The following is a 17211-nucleotide window of genomic DNA, read 5'->3' as shown; positions in this document are numbered from 1 at the left end:
TGGGACACAAGAAGATTATTGTGAGCGTGGCGTAATCCAATGTGATTTTGACATGAATTAAAGAATAATTGAATTTCATTGATGAATTTTCGTACATTTTAAGAAGAATTTTTAAAAACAATTAATTTTAACAATATGGAGCTTCACATTGAAAAGTAATTTCTAAATGATATCTCGATCTCCCTAGTATCGAGAATCATTAGAATGCAATTATGCAAAAAATATTATTTTTGACCTTTAGAACACCCTCTCCTGTAACAATTTTCAATTGACATGATAATTTTTGAAGTGTTACAGTCGCAGAGTAAATTTAATTGGCCAAAGTTGACACTTCTGGGAATGGACGGGGCGGTATGAATTTCATGCACGGTTCGTCGGCTCGCGCGGCAATAATGTATCATTAATTGACCCTTTAACCAAGTGTAATTTGCAATTTAACGGCGTAATTCTGATAAATAAGGCGGCTCGCAGCAGCTGCCCGCTCAAGAGGCAAAATTACAGCGAGTGACGTCACGCGCGCGATGTAGATTGTCCGGGTCACGTGCCAATTTTTTGCACTTGATCCTAATCTAATTCAATCAGCAGACGCCTCTGGCGAAACACCACAAATAATAAGACCACATAATCTGGTCGGCCGAAGAATTGGCCCAAGAATTTACGGCCCCACACACATTGAGGAAAGGCCAGTTTATCCAATTATCGGACCCGCCAACTCGAAAGTGGATGCAAACAACCTTTTTGACTTTTGCCAGCCGAGCGGTCGTTCTCCAACACTGTAGCCTTCCATCAAGGTCAAATTTATTGAACGACTGCAAAAATCTGATATTTCTAATGAAAAATTTGAACAATATTGAAAATCTATATCTTCATGAATATAATCAAAAGATTAAACGAGTTTTTTTATTGATTGTTATCCAAGTTAACTTAAAAATTACTGCTTGAATCAAATAATAATAATTTAAATTAAATTATATATCCGCCACCAGTGAGTATAGTGGATAATGGTTTAAAATTTCATTGCATACAATTTCATAATTATCAAAAACCGTAAAAAACTGTCATTAGCTAAAAACTTTGTTGGTGACTCACGGAATGAATTTTTTAATTTCATTCTTATTTGCAACGATTTTTTTTTAATTTTTGGATTTACCTAACAACCTGTTTTATTTCAATATTTTTAGAAAATAATTTTCCATGTCAGATGCCACTGATGGAATTAACAGTGTACCTATTTGACAGGAAATGGGGCTCTTTTGAAATACACTCGCATGCATGCAAACGTGGAAAATCTAGTTTTGCGTTGATTTCCAAACACATTTTTCATTCCCGGAAAAAGGAACGCTCGCTACCGAGCTACTTCCTGCCATTCTGTTTTTATTTTTTAATTAAATTGAGGAAAAGCGACGGCGCATTTTGAAAGAGCAGCAACCAGTAGTCGCACACTGCTGATGATCACGCATGGTTTTACAAAATTCACACAAAATTATAGAGGCAGAAAGTGGGATTTCTTAAAATGTGTTCTACACCGCAACACACAAAACAAGTCAGTTTTTATTAGAACCATTTATTCAACAAATTAATAACATTAAAAAAATTATGTTTAACTTAATTGAAAAAGTTCAATTCTTTTACTATGGATTGATTTCTTATTTGTTTTTTAAATTTAAATCTTATTTTAATTAATTTATCAAAAATATTCATTTTCAATTTATGTCAAATTAATTCTCTTCTTTAATTTTAATGCTATCCCTAAATTATTATAAATTTGAGCTGTTTGCTGAACTGTGTACTATGTCAAAAGATACTTAAGTCGTGAGTCAGTACGTTCTGCAGATACGTAATGAATTATTATTATATTTATTTCATATTGCAATTGCTTTTTTTTTAATGGGAACATAACCGACTATATCAAGTATTAAATTGTGCTTTCAATGATTTTTTAGCTATGATGCAAATTAAGAAATTGTAGCTGAGTGAATCAATTTTTTATTTTCTGAAGGCAAATTAGCCAACAATTTTCACATATTTCCCCAATCTAGATAACACTACAATACAATAATATCTAAATAGCAATTGGACTTTTTGATTGTATAAAATATCTGAAAGATAATTATATTGATATGCATTACTCGAAACTAAAAAAATTTTTAAGCTATTAAAAAATACACCATGGAAAAATTTCAGCATGTAATCGCAACAATATCATCTCAAATGTTTGAAATGAACCACATATATAAAAATCAGTATTTCAAAACTGTCATTACAGCGAGGGAGAGACAAATAGTAATCATTATTATTTTGATAATATTTCAACTCCATATATCACTCATAAATATTTTTCGCATCAATTTGCGCGTGATGGTCGTGCACCGTATTTTTGCGACTGCCAGGGGTAATTTGCATCACACGGCCGAGGATTACGCGGTGAATAACAAATACACATTTATTCATAAATATATCTTTTTGTTCGCCGCTCTGCACGGTTCAAATGCGGATGATGCATCAATATTCGCGGTCGAGTGCATTTGGTAATGAATTTAGAATCGTTTAAAAATGTGTATACTGTGTGGTGCACGCCAGAGGCCTGCTCGCGCTTGATGATTTGCATCCATTAAAAATTCAGCCACTCACACAACAATCTGTTTACATCTGTGTGCGCGAGATTAAAAGTTGTTCCGCCTCTCTGTGTGTATTTTAAGTACCCTTCAATATTGATGGGCAATTCGATTACACGTCCATTAAACGAATACCAGTGGCTTGCTGGTTTTAGTCGATTGACCTTTTATTTATATATTTTCTGCTCCCTCTCTCTTTGTAGTTCAATTTTATGTGGTTGTTTTGTTTGATGATTTTGATGCAATTTTTATTGTGAATATAGTGGTTTATTGAAATGGGCAATCAGAACTATTATTATTTGAAACAAGAGGAGGATAAAACATTTTAAATTTTGAACAATGAAAATGCAAATGAATCTGAAAATAGTAAAAATTTCAATGATTTATTTTTATCAAAATTTTACAGTTGATTATTTAACTTTGTGACAAAAATCAAATCAATTTAAGGCAGCTTCATAAAATAGAAAGCTATAGTTTTAAATTAACAAAAGGGTAATGGAAAATACGGAAAATACAAAACCCTGTATCACCTCATCAATTTAGTTAAGTTCATAATTTTGATTTTGTTTTTATCAAATCAATCTTGTAATTTTTTGGATACAGTTTCCAGATCCTAATATTTACGGCTGAATTCAAATTAAAGAATGAGAATCTAAATAAAATGAACTTTAACTATGACAAAATGGCAACAGTAGAGAAATGGAAATGGAAATAAAAAAGATTTATTTTTAATGGAACTTTAAAATATAATAAATATCATAAATAAATCAGATGAGCTGTGTAATTCAAGATAATATATAAATGTTTTATTTGGGTGAAAAAGGATTTTGTAAAAATATCAAATGTAAAAAAATCATTTATTTTATAAAAAAATTATGAAAATTATGAAAAAAATATCACGAATATCACTCAAAACGTACAAAAGGTGTTGAATTCATAGTCATCGACTTTTATAATCAAGTCATTCTTAAAGGGTGTTTGATTTACAAGAAATTTACAATTATGCAAATTTTAGCTCACTTAAAAGATTACTTGTAATTTAAAGGAACTTAAGAATAGATTTTTTTTTAAACTATAAAACACACGCTTCAAGTAAATTTCTTGATTGTGTAAAACAAATAATTTATTAAAATTAGAAACAATACCTAAAACTTTCTCATATTACATGATAAATTAACTTTAAAAGTACTTTATATTTAACAACAAATATGAAGACTTCACTTTTATATTTTACTTTTAATTTGTGTTAATAATCTTTTTAACTTAAAAATTGCAATTTGTTTCAGATCGCAGGCACACAGCAACGCAATATGTTCTGCTACCACTGTCCACCCTCACTGCACCCGAGTTCGGCGCCTCGGCTGCCCACCCTGGAGTACCCTTTCACGCCGACGCACCCTTGTGAGTAAAGTTTGATTTCTCCTTTGCAGAGGAGAAAGAGAGAACAAATGATGGAATTGTGCCGAGGCATCAGTTGGATCGAGTTTGTGGGCAGACACGTGACGCGGCTGATCCTGCACCTAATGAATTTATCCAAACACCTCTAACTAGGCGGCAACTAGGTCTATTCCCGGCTCTCTCGGCGCAACTTGCACTAATGCCAATTACGCCGGCCTACCTAATCAATCAATTAGCTCGCGCACAGCTTCATCATCGCCGGACAAAAGTGATTAAAAGTTGGAGCAGCGAATTAGCCGCGGTGCGCACGCCAGATCCACTCGCTCTAATTCAATGTGCCATTAGCGCCACCTCCACCAGACACACACCCCTAACTGCGTAGACTCAATAATGCAATTTACCATTTTTTGCTCTTCTCAAATAGAACTCACCAAGTTGCGCCTCTGCAGTCTATTCCAACGAGAGAGCTCAAATTATTTATTAGCAACAAATATTTTTAACTTTTAACAAAGTCTCAGATCAGCAAAACATTGGCATGACAATTTATATCATCTGTATTAATAAGATGCAGCTTTTAAAAGGTAACTTATATTCAGACATTAGTGGATACCTTTGATTAATCTCAAGAAATTAATTTTTGAAAATTTACATTGTTTCTTATGGAAATTTTCTTATCTGATCAAAATTTATAAAAATTTCATCAAACCAAACACGTGTTACACATGATTGATTGACCATAATTATTTTTTATAGAATTTTCTTTTTGAATTCGCTTTAAATTGACAAGTCAGATAGCTAAATTTACTGCCAATGAACAGGCTGTGTTTGCAATCAGAAAAAGGCCAACTTGAAATCACAAAAAAAAAAAATTTAAATTATATTTTAATCAGGCCAAAATTCATAAACCAATTTATACAAAGGATACAAAGGATACAAAGGATACAAAGACAATAACAGCAAGATGGAATTTTTAATTCATTAAACTCATTAAAAAAAGGGCACAGGCTGACAAGACTTTGTCTTGGCCTGACAAAAAAAAATTAATTTAGTAACTAATTTATTTAACCTTTAGCTTAATGTAGTATTTAGTGTAAGTTAAAAAGTTTCTTATTAAAAAATTAATATTTTTTTTTTAAATAGCAATGGAATATCAATTTATGTTGTACTATTTATACCAACAAATATTTTTTTTTTAAATTAAAGATCATATAAGATCAATCATAAATTAAATCAAATCAATCATTCCCATCCAATCAGAAATATTATCTTTCCTGAATCCCCATCAAAGGTTATTATAAATTCTTACTCTGCTCAAACACTTTGAAGGACAAATTTGTTAATAAAAAAATTTTGATTTCCATTGGTTCATTCCGCTAAAAGTAATTCGAGCGCGATTAGAAACTTCTAATTCATCGTCGTTAACGCGCTAATAAATTAAGCGCGAGCACAGGTGTGCAATCTCAACTGCAGCGCCCAGGTGGCGTCAAGTTTTAATTGTGTAAATAATAACACTCGTCTTTTGCATCGAATAATTAACAAGCTTGCGCCGTAAATTATGCACTCCTCCTCCTCCTCCTGCCACCGCGACAAAACTTTGCATTAAACGCGCAGCAATCGTCGTAATAAAATCCACACCGCTCTGAATTATGGGAAAACTTTGGTTCGACCACATGAGACGCACTTCATGTGAAAAATAAATATGAAGATTTCGCCGAGGATCAGGTTGCGTCGATCTGAGAATTGAATTGCACCCGAATGAAATTAGCCGCGGGCACACACGGGGTATCTGGGGTGCAACTGTAATTCCATTTGACGTCATTTTCAGATTTCTTTCGCATTCGTATCAATTTTCCCCCGCGGCCGAGGCTCATCACCATCAGTTTGCATTTTCCAAGCATCTGCGCGCGAATTCCTTTGGGGATTTCTCTCTCCGCCCTTTTCCTCGTTCTCTCTCCGCACCGACGCTAATTTTTAACAACCCCTATCTCTTCACCCCTTCGCGCGGGCAGCCGTCAAAGAGCACCCTGAGGGTGGAATACGCGTGTGTTTGAGCATGTTCGGTGGAAATTTGACACCTCTTGAATATGTGATTATTATTTTTTTTTTAAACTAATCTAGTTAATTATTTAATGTAATTTGATTTTAATCTGATCATAAAACCTGTTTGGTTCATTTTCACAAATGGAATTACATGTAGAAATTTGCTACTTTTTAATCATCTATATTTTTAAAAGAACAAAATTACAACTCACAGCTTCAGTTTGTCTTGTATAACCTATAGGCTGGAAAATTTTAAGTGTTAATTTGAAGCTGGAGTTTTTTATAATATAACTTTTATTCAAGTATTAGATCTTCAGAAATTATTAATGGTGGAAAGAAGATGATACAATTTCAATTAAAAAAAAAAAAATAAGTCTGTCAATTATTTTTTTCAGTAAAAAAATGTGGAGTTACATTCACTCAATTCTCCAGCTAAGAATGAGCTTCCTTATTATTTTCAAATACGCGGATTTCGTTCTAGACTTTTTTTCTTGAATTGATTCAAGAATATGAAAATTTTACCCCAAATTATCTTGAAACCACTCATTGAAAAATTTTTAAACTGGGTGAAGGAGTTTTCAAGAGTCATAATTCTTGCCCCACACAAAATCAAGGTATTTAAGTATAAAAAAAACAAGCTCTATCAAAAGAATTTTCAATTCACAAGAATTAAATTTTAAATAAAAAACTTGATGCGACGGAAGTTGTTGAAAATGTATTTATGAACCTTACAAAGAATTTCTTAATACTTTCCTCAATTTTCTTCGGTTGATGGAAAAATGCGCATTACAGAATAAAACGTTTTTGATCAGTTTAATCATTGCGAGAGCCAATACAAAGAAGCTGCCGAGCAATTCGCTCAGCAAGCCTCAAGAGACGGCAGCTCGCCATAAATACAATAACCGAGAAGTGAAGCGAGCGCAGGATACAAGAGACGTTCCATAAAACATGAAGTGGCGCTTCTTCGCAACCCCTTTGTGCGCGGCCGAGATGGAAAAGCCATCAGAGCAGCATCGCAAAATCCTTAATACATTACAGCGCCTCCCTTAATGGTTATGGTATTAGCCTCTAATTACCCTAATAGACTTCACTATTCATTTAACAGCGTCATTTAATTATTCATAATGGTTTTATAATCCTCTTTCGATGCAGCGTTGCCAAAACACGTCTCATGGTCGGTCGCAATCACCGACGGCACAGCAGATGGATCTCCTTGCCAACCCACAAAATGCTCAAACGGGCAAACATAAAATATAAATTTTTTTGAACCAAAGGTGGTAGTAAAATCTATTTCAAATGAGAAAATAATTACATTTAGATTATTGAAAAGAAAAAGAATTAAATTTAATTAAAGGCAATCAATTACTTTATTATATTTTTTAATTCTTATTTTTATCAATAGTATAATTATCATGGTTTAAGTTGAAATTAGTATTGTAGGATTTTATCCTACTGTGAGTTAAGATTGATTCGAAATCCAAAGTCGTCAGAAAAATCTCGAAGATTGAGGGGTGAAAAAAAAGTAGATATATATTTTCCACCTTATTCAGAACATAAATAAATTTTAATCAATTTAATTATAATGCAGCCGAAATTTTTCTGAACCAAACTTCATGTGATTATCGAGCTAGCTTTTTGCACCTGTTTATATTTGGAAAGCCTTTGTTTTGTTAACTGGCGAAATTATGTCATTTTTTGTTTGTAATTTGCAATGCCGCCTCTTTAATTTCATTTCGCGAGGATTTCAACTGAAAAGCGGCAGGCAATGATAATCCTATTAGCGCTGCTATGTTCACTTGCGCTCTCTCTCGTCGGTAGGTGCGCGCGCGAGAGAGGATTTCTCCTCCCGCTCTCATGTCATCGCAGGGTATAATCTCGCGCTGCATTCTCTATAATGCATAACTTAATTACATTAACATTATTTAAGCCCCAACACTAATCTGGTGCTGCTCTCTGTTCTTTGACAGACACGAGCTACTCGTACCACCCGGCCATCCACGAGGACACCTTTGTCAGGCGAAAGCAACGTCGCAACAGGACCACATTTACGCTGCAGCAGGTAAAGAACTACACATAATTTAATTTTACAATATTTTATAGTCAATATAAAAATAAACCTTATATTAATATAAAATTAAGTTTCTTTATAAAGTACTAGATTTTCTAACATGTTTATCATTATTACAATTTTAATTTCATTTTTATCTTTTTTATCACAAAACAAAAATTAAATGTTTTGTAAGAACTTTCTCACAATTTTTATTGCAGTTTATTTATGTATATAAATTGTGTTGATTTCAAACGGTATCACAATACTACATTCAATATGAATTTTCTACTTCCACTGATTGTTTGATCAAGTTTGCATATCATTGCTCTTATTTCAAATACTAATTATTGAATTCTCTAATGTATTGTAAATAAATCGATATTTTGCTGTTAATTGAAAGTAAAATCCAATATGTTTTTAAATGTTTTAAAATTTTAAATATTTGTGTCATGTATTATTAATATAATCATAATCAGTGATGTCCTCTTCAGAAGTCTTGCTTTCAACGTTTTTCTTTCCCAAGGGAATCCCTGGTTTCGCATTTTCTTTTTAGGATTCATATTTTCCATGTTTTTTTTCTTTGTAATATTTTTTATCCTATTTTATTTTATCTATTTTTGGAATAAATTTTAACGATATATGATACCAGAGAATAAATTTTGGAAAATAAACTTTAAAAATGTATTGCCGTATTTTATTCGTTCGGTTTTTACTTATTTTGTCTTTTAAATAAAATTTTTCTTTATTATTTCAAACGTATTGAAAAGAAGTTAAGAGGTAAAGAATCTAAAACTTAATTGTTAATCGATTTGTTAAATCAAAGCGCTTTGTTCTTTAATCAGTTTGCTGAGCGCTTGAGTGCCGTGTGTATCATAGCAGGGTGGGGAGAGAGTGAGAAGCAGCAAATGTCATCTGGCTAATGACATTGTTTGCTCGCGCTCGCTGCGTTTGTTCTGCGGCCTGAATAATTAATAAAGCAGTGTACTTACAGCCGGTAATCTTGTTACAGTTGGAGGAATTAGAGAACGCGTTCGCTCAAACGCACTACCCGGACGTGTTTACCAGGGAGGATTTGGCCATGAAAATCAATTTGACCGAGGCCAGGGTGCAGGTAAGGAGAGATTTTCTTATTTTGAAAGTTCAAACTTTGGTCACTTGAAATCGAAATATGTGAGTTATAATTCCAGGAAGTTGGAAGTTGAAGAAACAAAGAAATCGGTTAACTTTGGAAGAAAAGCCAAAATAGTTTTTTTTTTCATCCATTGATGTTTCCAAAAGGTCTCCCAGTTTCAATTAGTGGAAACTATCAAAAGTTGAACTCATTCAGCAAGAAATTGGTATAAAAATTTCTGAAGCTAATTGATTTAAAATTTTTGTGTTAATTTAAAACCATGCATCTGGTCATTTCATTAAAATATTTTTCCATATTTAAAACCAAATTATGCTCCTCTTCCTGATTATGATTTTTTAAATGATGTTGGATTAAATTTGCTCAGTTGATTCTTAGTAAAGCAGGCTTAAATTTTAGAGCTATGCTTCTTTTTTAACGTAATTTTTCAAATGTAGCTAGATGAAATTTAATAACCGACGATTGGCTACATTTTCTTTAAAACAAAATATATGCAATTTGCTTCACTTCACTGACGAGCGGGTTGCGTTCTTACTTAACAGGGGCTTAATTTCTTCGCGATTTAATTACAAAAAACCTCAGATTTTATTGTTATTAAAATTAGAATATTTTTCACGTTTAAATGAAGAAAAAAAATGATAAAACTGCCCATATTTGGGTCATAATTGGCTAAAAAAAACTGTCGTTTTTTGTACATAAAAAACTTGGTTGCCTGAAATGGCCATTAATTAAAATATCAATTTCTTGCATAATTAATTTTAAAATTAATACCAGTTTGTAATTTTTCTTTTTGTAAACTGGAAAAAATTATGAGACCAGACGTTCAGCACTCGCAATCGAAATATCAGATGTCTGCGCTGTCAATTCGAAAATATTTGCTTGTCAAAATTACTCTCACGGGGGCACCTCTTGGCCAGTCCGCAAGTGTTCGATGTGCGCCGAGCAAGTAATAAGTAATTGGGCAAACGGTGACGGGCGCTGCTGTGCGAAATGGTGATTGACCGCACGTGCTCCTTCGGCTGACAGGGGATAAATTCGCTGTCATCGGACGCGCACGTCTGCGGTGATAGGATTAGAGGCGAATATCGCGCCGACCATTACTCTCGCGCGCGCACTTTTGACAGGCCTCGCGCTAATCCAGATGTAATTACTCCGAGGTCGAACCGTCATCTGCGCGCCACTCACAACATCCTTAATGGCTGAATTAATCCTATCAGAGATGTGCACGAGGCTTTCGCGTATACTGCTGGGGAGGACAAACGAACTTGTACATTGAAAATAAGTCAGATAATATTTTAGGAATCAATATCATGCAAAATTGTAAAGTATTTTATTTAAAGTTAATTACAGAAATTTATCAACCAAATCTTATTTTTTAATTGTGTTTTAAAACATTTATAAAATGATGATAAATCTTTTTCAGTTATTAATGGAAATGCAATGTTTATAAACATTTAACAGCAACAACATTTTGTTAAAATAAATCAAATATACTGATTCAGGTTTGAGAGCTGATTATAGTATTACATAAAATATAGCAATCTTAAAAGAATTTAGGCTGCTGGCTGCTTTTGGTTATTTATTTATTATCAAACATCTCTCATCTCAAACAGATTAATTTGATAAGTCTCTCATTGTAGCGGAAATCAAATTCGCAGAAATAATTCTAATATAATAATACAAGTATCATAAAAGGAATCAGTTGCTTCCAAATTAATTATGTTTAATTGTAAATAATATTTTATAACATTAAGTTAATTAATGTAATAATTTTACATTCAAATTAATGATTGAAGATTTTTCTACTGCTTGAAACGTCAAAAATCATTAAAAGCTGTTAAATTTTCTCGTTAAAATAAATTTAATAAACAGAGTAAGTGACACCTTCTCAAAGCCAGATTGAATTTGACAAAATGTGCACACAACCCTAAAAAGTATAAATGTTTTAAATTTTGGCCACTCAACAGACCAAACAGACTAAAATAGAAACTCAATTTGCTAGGTAATTTTAACGGAAACTTTCAAGTCTAGTGACAATTGAAATTTTGATCCTCTCAATATAAATCGTTTATCATGGAAAGCTCAAAATTTAATTATTCATGGAACTCGTCACAGTTTATCGATTGACAGATGCATCAAATTAATAAAGCTTGCATATTTACAGAAGGGAGTGAATTTGTCGAGCAAATTAGACCAATTTTCGGGCACTCCACCTTCATTTTGTATTTAGAAACGGCGCTCAATCCAATTTGGAGGGCGAGTGCGATGAGCGATAAATTATTGCCGTGTGAATGAATGCGAAGCCATGCGCCATGCGGCGCCTCAGTTGCTAGGCAACCCGCGTGACGCCACGCGCATTGGTTCCAACCCTTGGCTCTTAGGGGAGGCGCGCACACGTGGCTGCATCATAGTCAGTTGGAAACAGAAGAGGGTGTTTTTTTCTCTCCTGACTTGGTAAACGATCCGATTGAAAGAAAATATTCAAAATTTGTTATAACATTGAAATTCAAAAGTTAAAATTAATGAGAATTGAAAAGAATCACAATATTTTGATATTATAGATCAATAAAATGAAAAAAATATATAGAATTCAATACTTTTATAAATATATTTGAAAAATAAAACTTTCTTTTGTTCTTCAAAAATTAATTGAATTACGAGAAAAAAAAATATTCACATTTTTAATTCTTTTTTGGAACCCAAAATATTATTGAACAATAAATTTCAATATTTTGTGATTTTCTTCTCGTAATTCAGCTTGATCTTTGGTTATTTAACTTAAGAAATATGACAGCAGATGACTTTTGTAAGTCGTCACCTAATAATGGAAAATGAATTTTCACACTGAAATGCAAAAATTTCCAAATAAATTTTTAACTTTAAAAACCAAATTCCACTGATTGTGCGAGAAGATCAATGGTTCGCTTTGATTGCATTTTGGTTGGCGAATTTTAGGTTTCGTGTGCGACAAAGGCCGCCGCTCTGATCAGGCGTGCAAACAATAAATTGACCCGAGGCTCGCGCCCAAATCGCCGCCAACTATAATAAATTACCCGGACTCAGTCCGTCGGAGGCAGCGAGGGACAAGCAAAGAGTTGCTGCTCTCCGCTTTCTTTGAACTCGGCGAGCTCAGCAAAACTCAATTTGAGCGTTCCCTGGGGCCGTTACTTTGGAGAGCAGCTCGCAAATAACGATTGCGAGAGCTGCTTGTTATTCGCTGCTTCTTTGTGTTTCACCCCGGCTTTGAAATTTGCACCACTAATCAATCCGACATATGAGACGAGAGCCTGCAATTTTGAATTTTGATTTGTCAGTAATATTCAATTGTTTAAATTTATTTATTGATAATCAATTTTTTTCAATTAAAAGGTGGCTTTATAGGCTTAAATTTTTAGTAAAAAAGGAAGTTTTCTAGAATTATTTTGTTCAAATTCTTTTAATTTATTAATTCAGGGATATTTTAATTTTATTTTTGTGCTTAAATTTACGGCGACATCTGATTATAAGAGAAGATAAAAACCTTCACAATAAAAATTATCCCTTACAAAAACAACATCTCTTTTCCAAAAGAAGGAAATTATGAAATATACTTCATTTAAAAATAATGTAATTAATCCAGAAATTTGAAATGAAAATCCTTTGCTCAAAAACGTATTTTTCACAAAAATCGAATTACATATTAATATGAATTTGCACAGATCCATTACTAGAATGAACTTTTGGAGGAAATTAAATTTTGGCTTGGATTCCTCAGATAAAATTTTATCGATTTTCCTTGAGGATAAGGAAATTTTTTTTCTAAAGAGAGAGAGAAAGAGAGGCGGAGGAAAAATGCAATTTATGCCAGAGTGATTGATATAGGAGAGAGAAAAGTAGATTCGCAGTCCAACTCGCCTCTTTTTGCCTCTCCACTCACTCCATCTCGCATTCGCGATGGAAAACTTTGTAAAATAAATTACCTTTTTATTCAATCCTGTCTGTCGGTATTTGTAATGTAGTCATGTTATAATCCACCTTTTTCCATCCTTGGGGAAAAGTAGCGGCGGCGCGCGCGCCAGAGGATGGAGTGATCTGATAAGCAAATGCAGAACGACGCCAAACACGCGCGCTCTCTTTTCAGATTCAAAGTGAGAATTTCCACTTCCATCGTCAAAACTCGAAATACAGAAGAATATCATGAAAGTAAAGGAAGAAAATTATTTTCTGTGAAACTTAATGAAATTTAATTTAACTCTATAATTTATTCAAGGATTTTGAATTTCAAAGTATATTTCCTTAATTTATAGCAAAAAGTTATTTTGAAAATGTCAAAACTGTTGGATATAAAGTTTTCTATTCCCCATAGAAGAAACAAAAAAGGAAAAATCTCCAAAATTAATAAACATTAATAACATTTTTCTTTAAAAAATGATTGTAAACATTTCACAATAAATTTGAATTTTCTACAAGTCTCCATGTGTAGCTGACATTTTTCAACCGTATTTATTTGCACAAAGGCTAAAATAATGAAAATAATTATGTATTTAAAAACTTATTTACAGTTCATTTCTTCACTTGATAATTTATTTGCATAATTGCCGAAATTGAAGAAATTAACAATTCCTCTCTAATTAAAGCCGCGCCTTTTTTACAGACAGAAATAACGGTCTGCAAACAACACGGACGAAAAGTTTGCCGGAATAACAAAGTTAAAAAAATCTCATAAAAATTGCGTAAAGCAAGGGTGTGAGATGGTGGTAAATATTTTAGCGACTTTTGCCGTGGCGTAAGTACTTTATGTATATGCACGTTGGGTCTCGCGAGAGCGCGAGAACGCCAGCCAGCATTTCATCCTTAAGGCCTTTTGGGGATTTCAAAGCAAAATAAACAAATTAAAGTTAAGCTGGGCGCATTAAAATTTCAACAAAAAGACGCGCACTCCTTTAATTAATATTCAGCTAATTTGCAAAGATTTTTTTGCCCGAGGCGACACGCCCGGGCCCGGAGAGGGCGAAGGTAAAAAAAAGTGAGACCGAGGGCGAGTAGTCCGGCTCTTGTGAATTAAATATCACAGGCGCGTCTGCATCGCATTTCGCCCCCGAGACAATGGCCCTAGTTGAATTAAAAATATGCACAATGACCAGAGGCTGGCTCCGTCCGCGTATATATTTAATTTTTCTCTCCGTCTCGCGACCTTTTCAAAAAACACAATTAAGCGCGCGTGGATAAAACAAAAGGTGAAGAGACGAAAAATGAATGCTCGAGTGGCGCTTTGTGCTCGGCTCCGTTTCTTATGCATTTGGATGTGAATCCTCTATACATACTCACTCGGCTTTATTATTCTTTTGCTTTATTATGCCCGTCTAACTTTGTCAAGCGAACGACAAGAGACGGTCATGCAATTCATTTTTTAATTATAAAACGCTAATTATTTTGTGCTGGAAAAATGTAATTTTAATTAACAATTTTCTTCTATTCTCGTTAAAAAAATTGTACAACCAAATAACTTTTTAATTCATGTAATATGATTATGTGCTATTATTTATAAATATTTATTGGTTATCTTTTTAAGTACAAAATTACCAAAGTTTACATCAAAAATATTAAAATAATATAATGTCTCAACTTATTCAAAATTTAACAAATTTCTTTTGAAATACATAGCTCTTATCGTTTTGGCTGAATTATATATGTGAAGACATAACAAAGTAAGAAATGTATTATTTATCGTAATTTCAATTAGTTAGTTTTTTACAATTAATTTTTAGATTTAAAATGAAGGAAAAATTTCATGTCAGTCATCGCCATAATATTCACATCCATTCGAATGGAGAGGATTTAAATTTTTTTAGCTTACTTTTTCTATGCTTTTTGTACTTCCCCAATTGATTTTCAATCCGTTCATAAAACATTCACGAAGAAATGTTGGTTCGTATCAAATTTCAATCACAAGAGATTAAATTTGCCGGATGAAATTGAAATTCGCGTCTCCCGCGGTTTGCGCAAGAAACTCGTTCCTAATGTAAGGACACATTATGTGTAGGGTGGTTTCGGTTACCATTTTTATACCTCTAGGGTGGAACTGTCTCTTTCTCTCTTGCGTGTGTATATATTTTTTCGGCTCCCTCTCTCTTGGCTGTTGCAATTCCCAATTTAATCTAAAATCATGTCAATAATTTTTACAGCACCCTCGCTTCCTCTCCTCAAATTTATCCGCCATCTCCTTCGCATCAGACGGAATTTCTCGGAGTAATTTTGGCCATATTCGCCGCGTCTCTCTGCTCCTCTCATGCTGTCATATTTATCTTGACGCAAATTGTTTTTACCGTCAATAATTCACATCGTCAATTCTGCTATCACTCAAGTTTGTTTCTCTTTGGAGAGAAAAAGCGGATATAAAAGTTCGCGTCTCTCTCGGCAAAGCGGCAGCAAATAAAGCAAGTGGAAAATTTCCATTTAAATCGAACATTATTTCGCTCTTCTCACAGGCAATCAATTTCTTTTGCCGAATGGAAAATGTTTGAGGAATGTTTTTACAAGCAGAAAAAGTGCATCATCGAGTGAGTGTTTTTTGTCGCGTCAACCGCAATTAATCGGCTCGCTGAACAAATTCCCACCCCTTTGGCCCCTCGCACCAACCTGCTCCCCCTCGAAAATCAAACAGATGTCCCGCAGAATGCACGGCTAATTCCATTCAAGCGAGTGTCTATCTGTATTATCGGGGCGCACATTATGTGCTTACACTCTACATTATTTACTTTTCATTTACATATATTTGTAATCATAACCGCGGGGCCAATGTATGGTCTTCAACTTACACTAGACCATGAATACAAAAAAGATTTTTTTGTACTCATTGGAGGGATCCAATTTTAATTCTGGGATGTACAAAAGAACATTATCAGTAATTTTTCTATTAAAAATTTATTTATTCTAGACGGAAGGTTTTGAGACAGAAACTTATATGCAAAAATAATGCCTTTATTTACATTTTTATTAATGAGGGATTTAGAAAATACCAAAAAATACTCTTCTTGACTTATTAAAAATCAATGAAAATCAATAGGTTCCCTATCAAAGACCTGCAGAAGATTGGTTCCCTTTTCCCATTTGCAAGAGTGCAATAGTATTTTATTTTTAAATCATTGCATTTTTAGTTATCTTTTTAAACGTTTGTACACATGAAAATTTTTTAAATCTTGTATTTATGTAGTTCAATAAATTTTTTAAATTATATTTCTGGTCATGATTTGAAGTTTTTTTTTTATTAATGAAGATTGAATTACTAAATATGTAATTCCCAGAAGGCCAATCCTACCTCTTCGATTCTGATAATTGATATTTTAGCTCATGAATGCTTTCAATTAGCGCATCCTTTGCATACAAATTCTTTCTTAACAAAGTTCAATGCAATCCTTCATTTCAAATTTTGATACAAACACAAGATTTATTCCATTGAAAAATAACAGATTTCTCTAGCGTTCTCGACTAATTTTACAAAGTTCAAAACTATTTTTGCGGTTAATCTGTCTGTTTTTGCTAAAAATATTTTTCTAGGACTGCAAGATCAATTTGTACTTTTAATTGCAATGCGACTTAATACTTAATTGATTTATCATCACGCAATTACTGCCGAAATAAATCAGACAAAAACAAATTTTTTAATATAAATCATGCAACAGAGGAAAAACAATATTTAAAACAAGAATCTTTATGCAGCTTTTAATACCACCATAATGTATGTTATAAAATTTAAATAATCAGCATTCCCTAATAACGGGTCTCTACGCCGACCATGTAGTACACATGTTCTTCTTACAACCCATTAATATCTAATCTATGAGGTATTGTTTTCTGTGAATTTATGGTTTATTACTGTTTTATTTTAAATTAATTTTATTTGTAGTTGAAGTACAAAATTTTATGGTCAGAAGAAAACTGAAAAATAAATCATTAAATTTTAAATTTAAATAATTTAAAAAACTGAAATATTTATGGTT

The 17211-nt window shown here is 33.0% G+C and overlaps 1 protein-coding gene across 4 annotated transcripts in view; it reads left to right on the top strand.

The window, feature by feature from the left end:
• Nucleotides 1-17211, top strand: part of LOC132194502 (paired mesoderm homeobox protein 2B-like) — a 39339-nt gene that overhangs the window by 8063 nt on the left and 14065 nt on the right. For all 4 annotated transcript variants that reach the window (XM_059615838.1, XM_059615830.1, XM_059615821.1 and 1 more), the window contains exons 2-4: nt 3902-4016; nt 8021-8112; nt 9113-9214. In XM_059615838.1, coding sequence (XP_059471821.1) covers nt 3926-4016; nt 8021-8112; nt 9113-9214 — 285 coding nt within the window. In that variant the 5' untranslated portion in view covers nt 3902-3925. The remainder of the gene's footprint in view (nt 1-3901; nt 4017-8020; nt 8113-9112; nt 9215-17211) is intronic.

The sequence above is a fragment of the Neocloeon triangulifer genome, unplaced genomic scaffold, assembly GCF_031216515.1.
Source record: "Neocloeon triangulifer isolate White Clay Creek 2 clone unplaced genomic scaffold, ASM3121651v1 ptg000001l, whole genome shotgun sequence".
In the NCBI taxonomy this organism is placed as follows: Eukaryota; Metazoa; Arthropoda; class Insecta; order Ephemeroptera; family Baetidae; genus Neocloeon; species Neocloeon triangulifer.
Note: the sequence above shows the minus strand (reverse complement) of the source record. Positions and strands in the feature narration are given on the sequence as shown.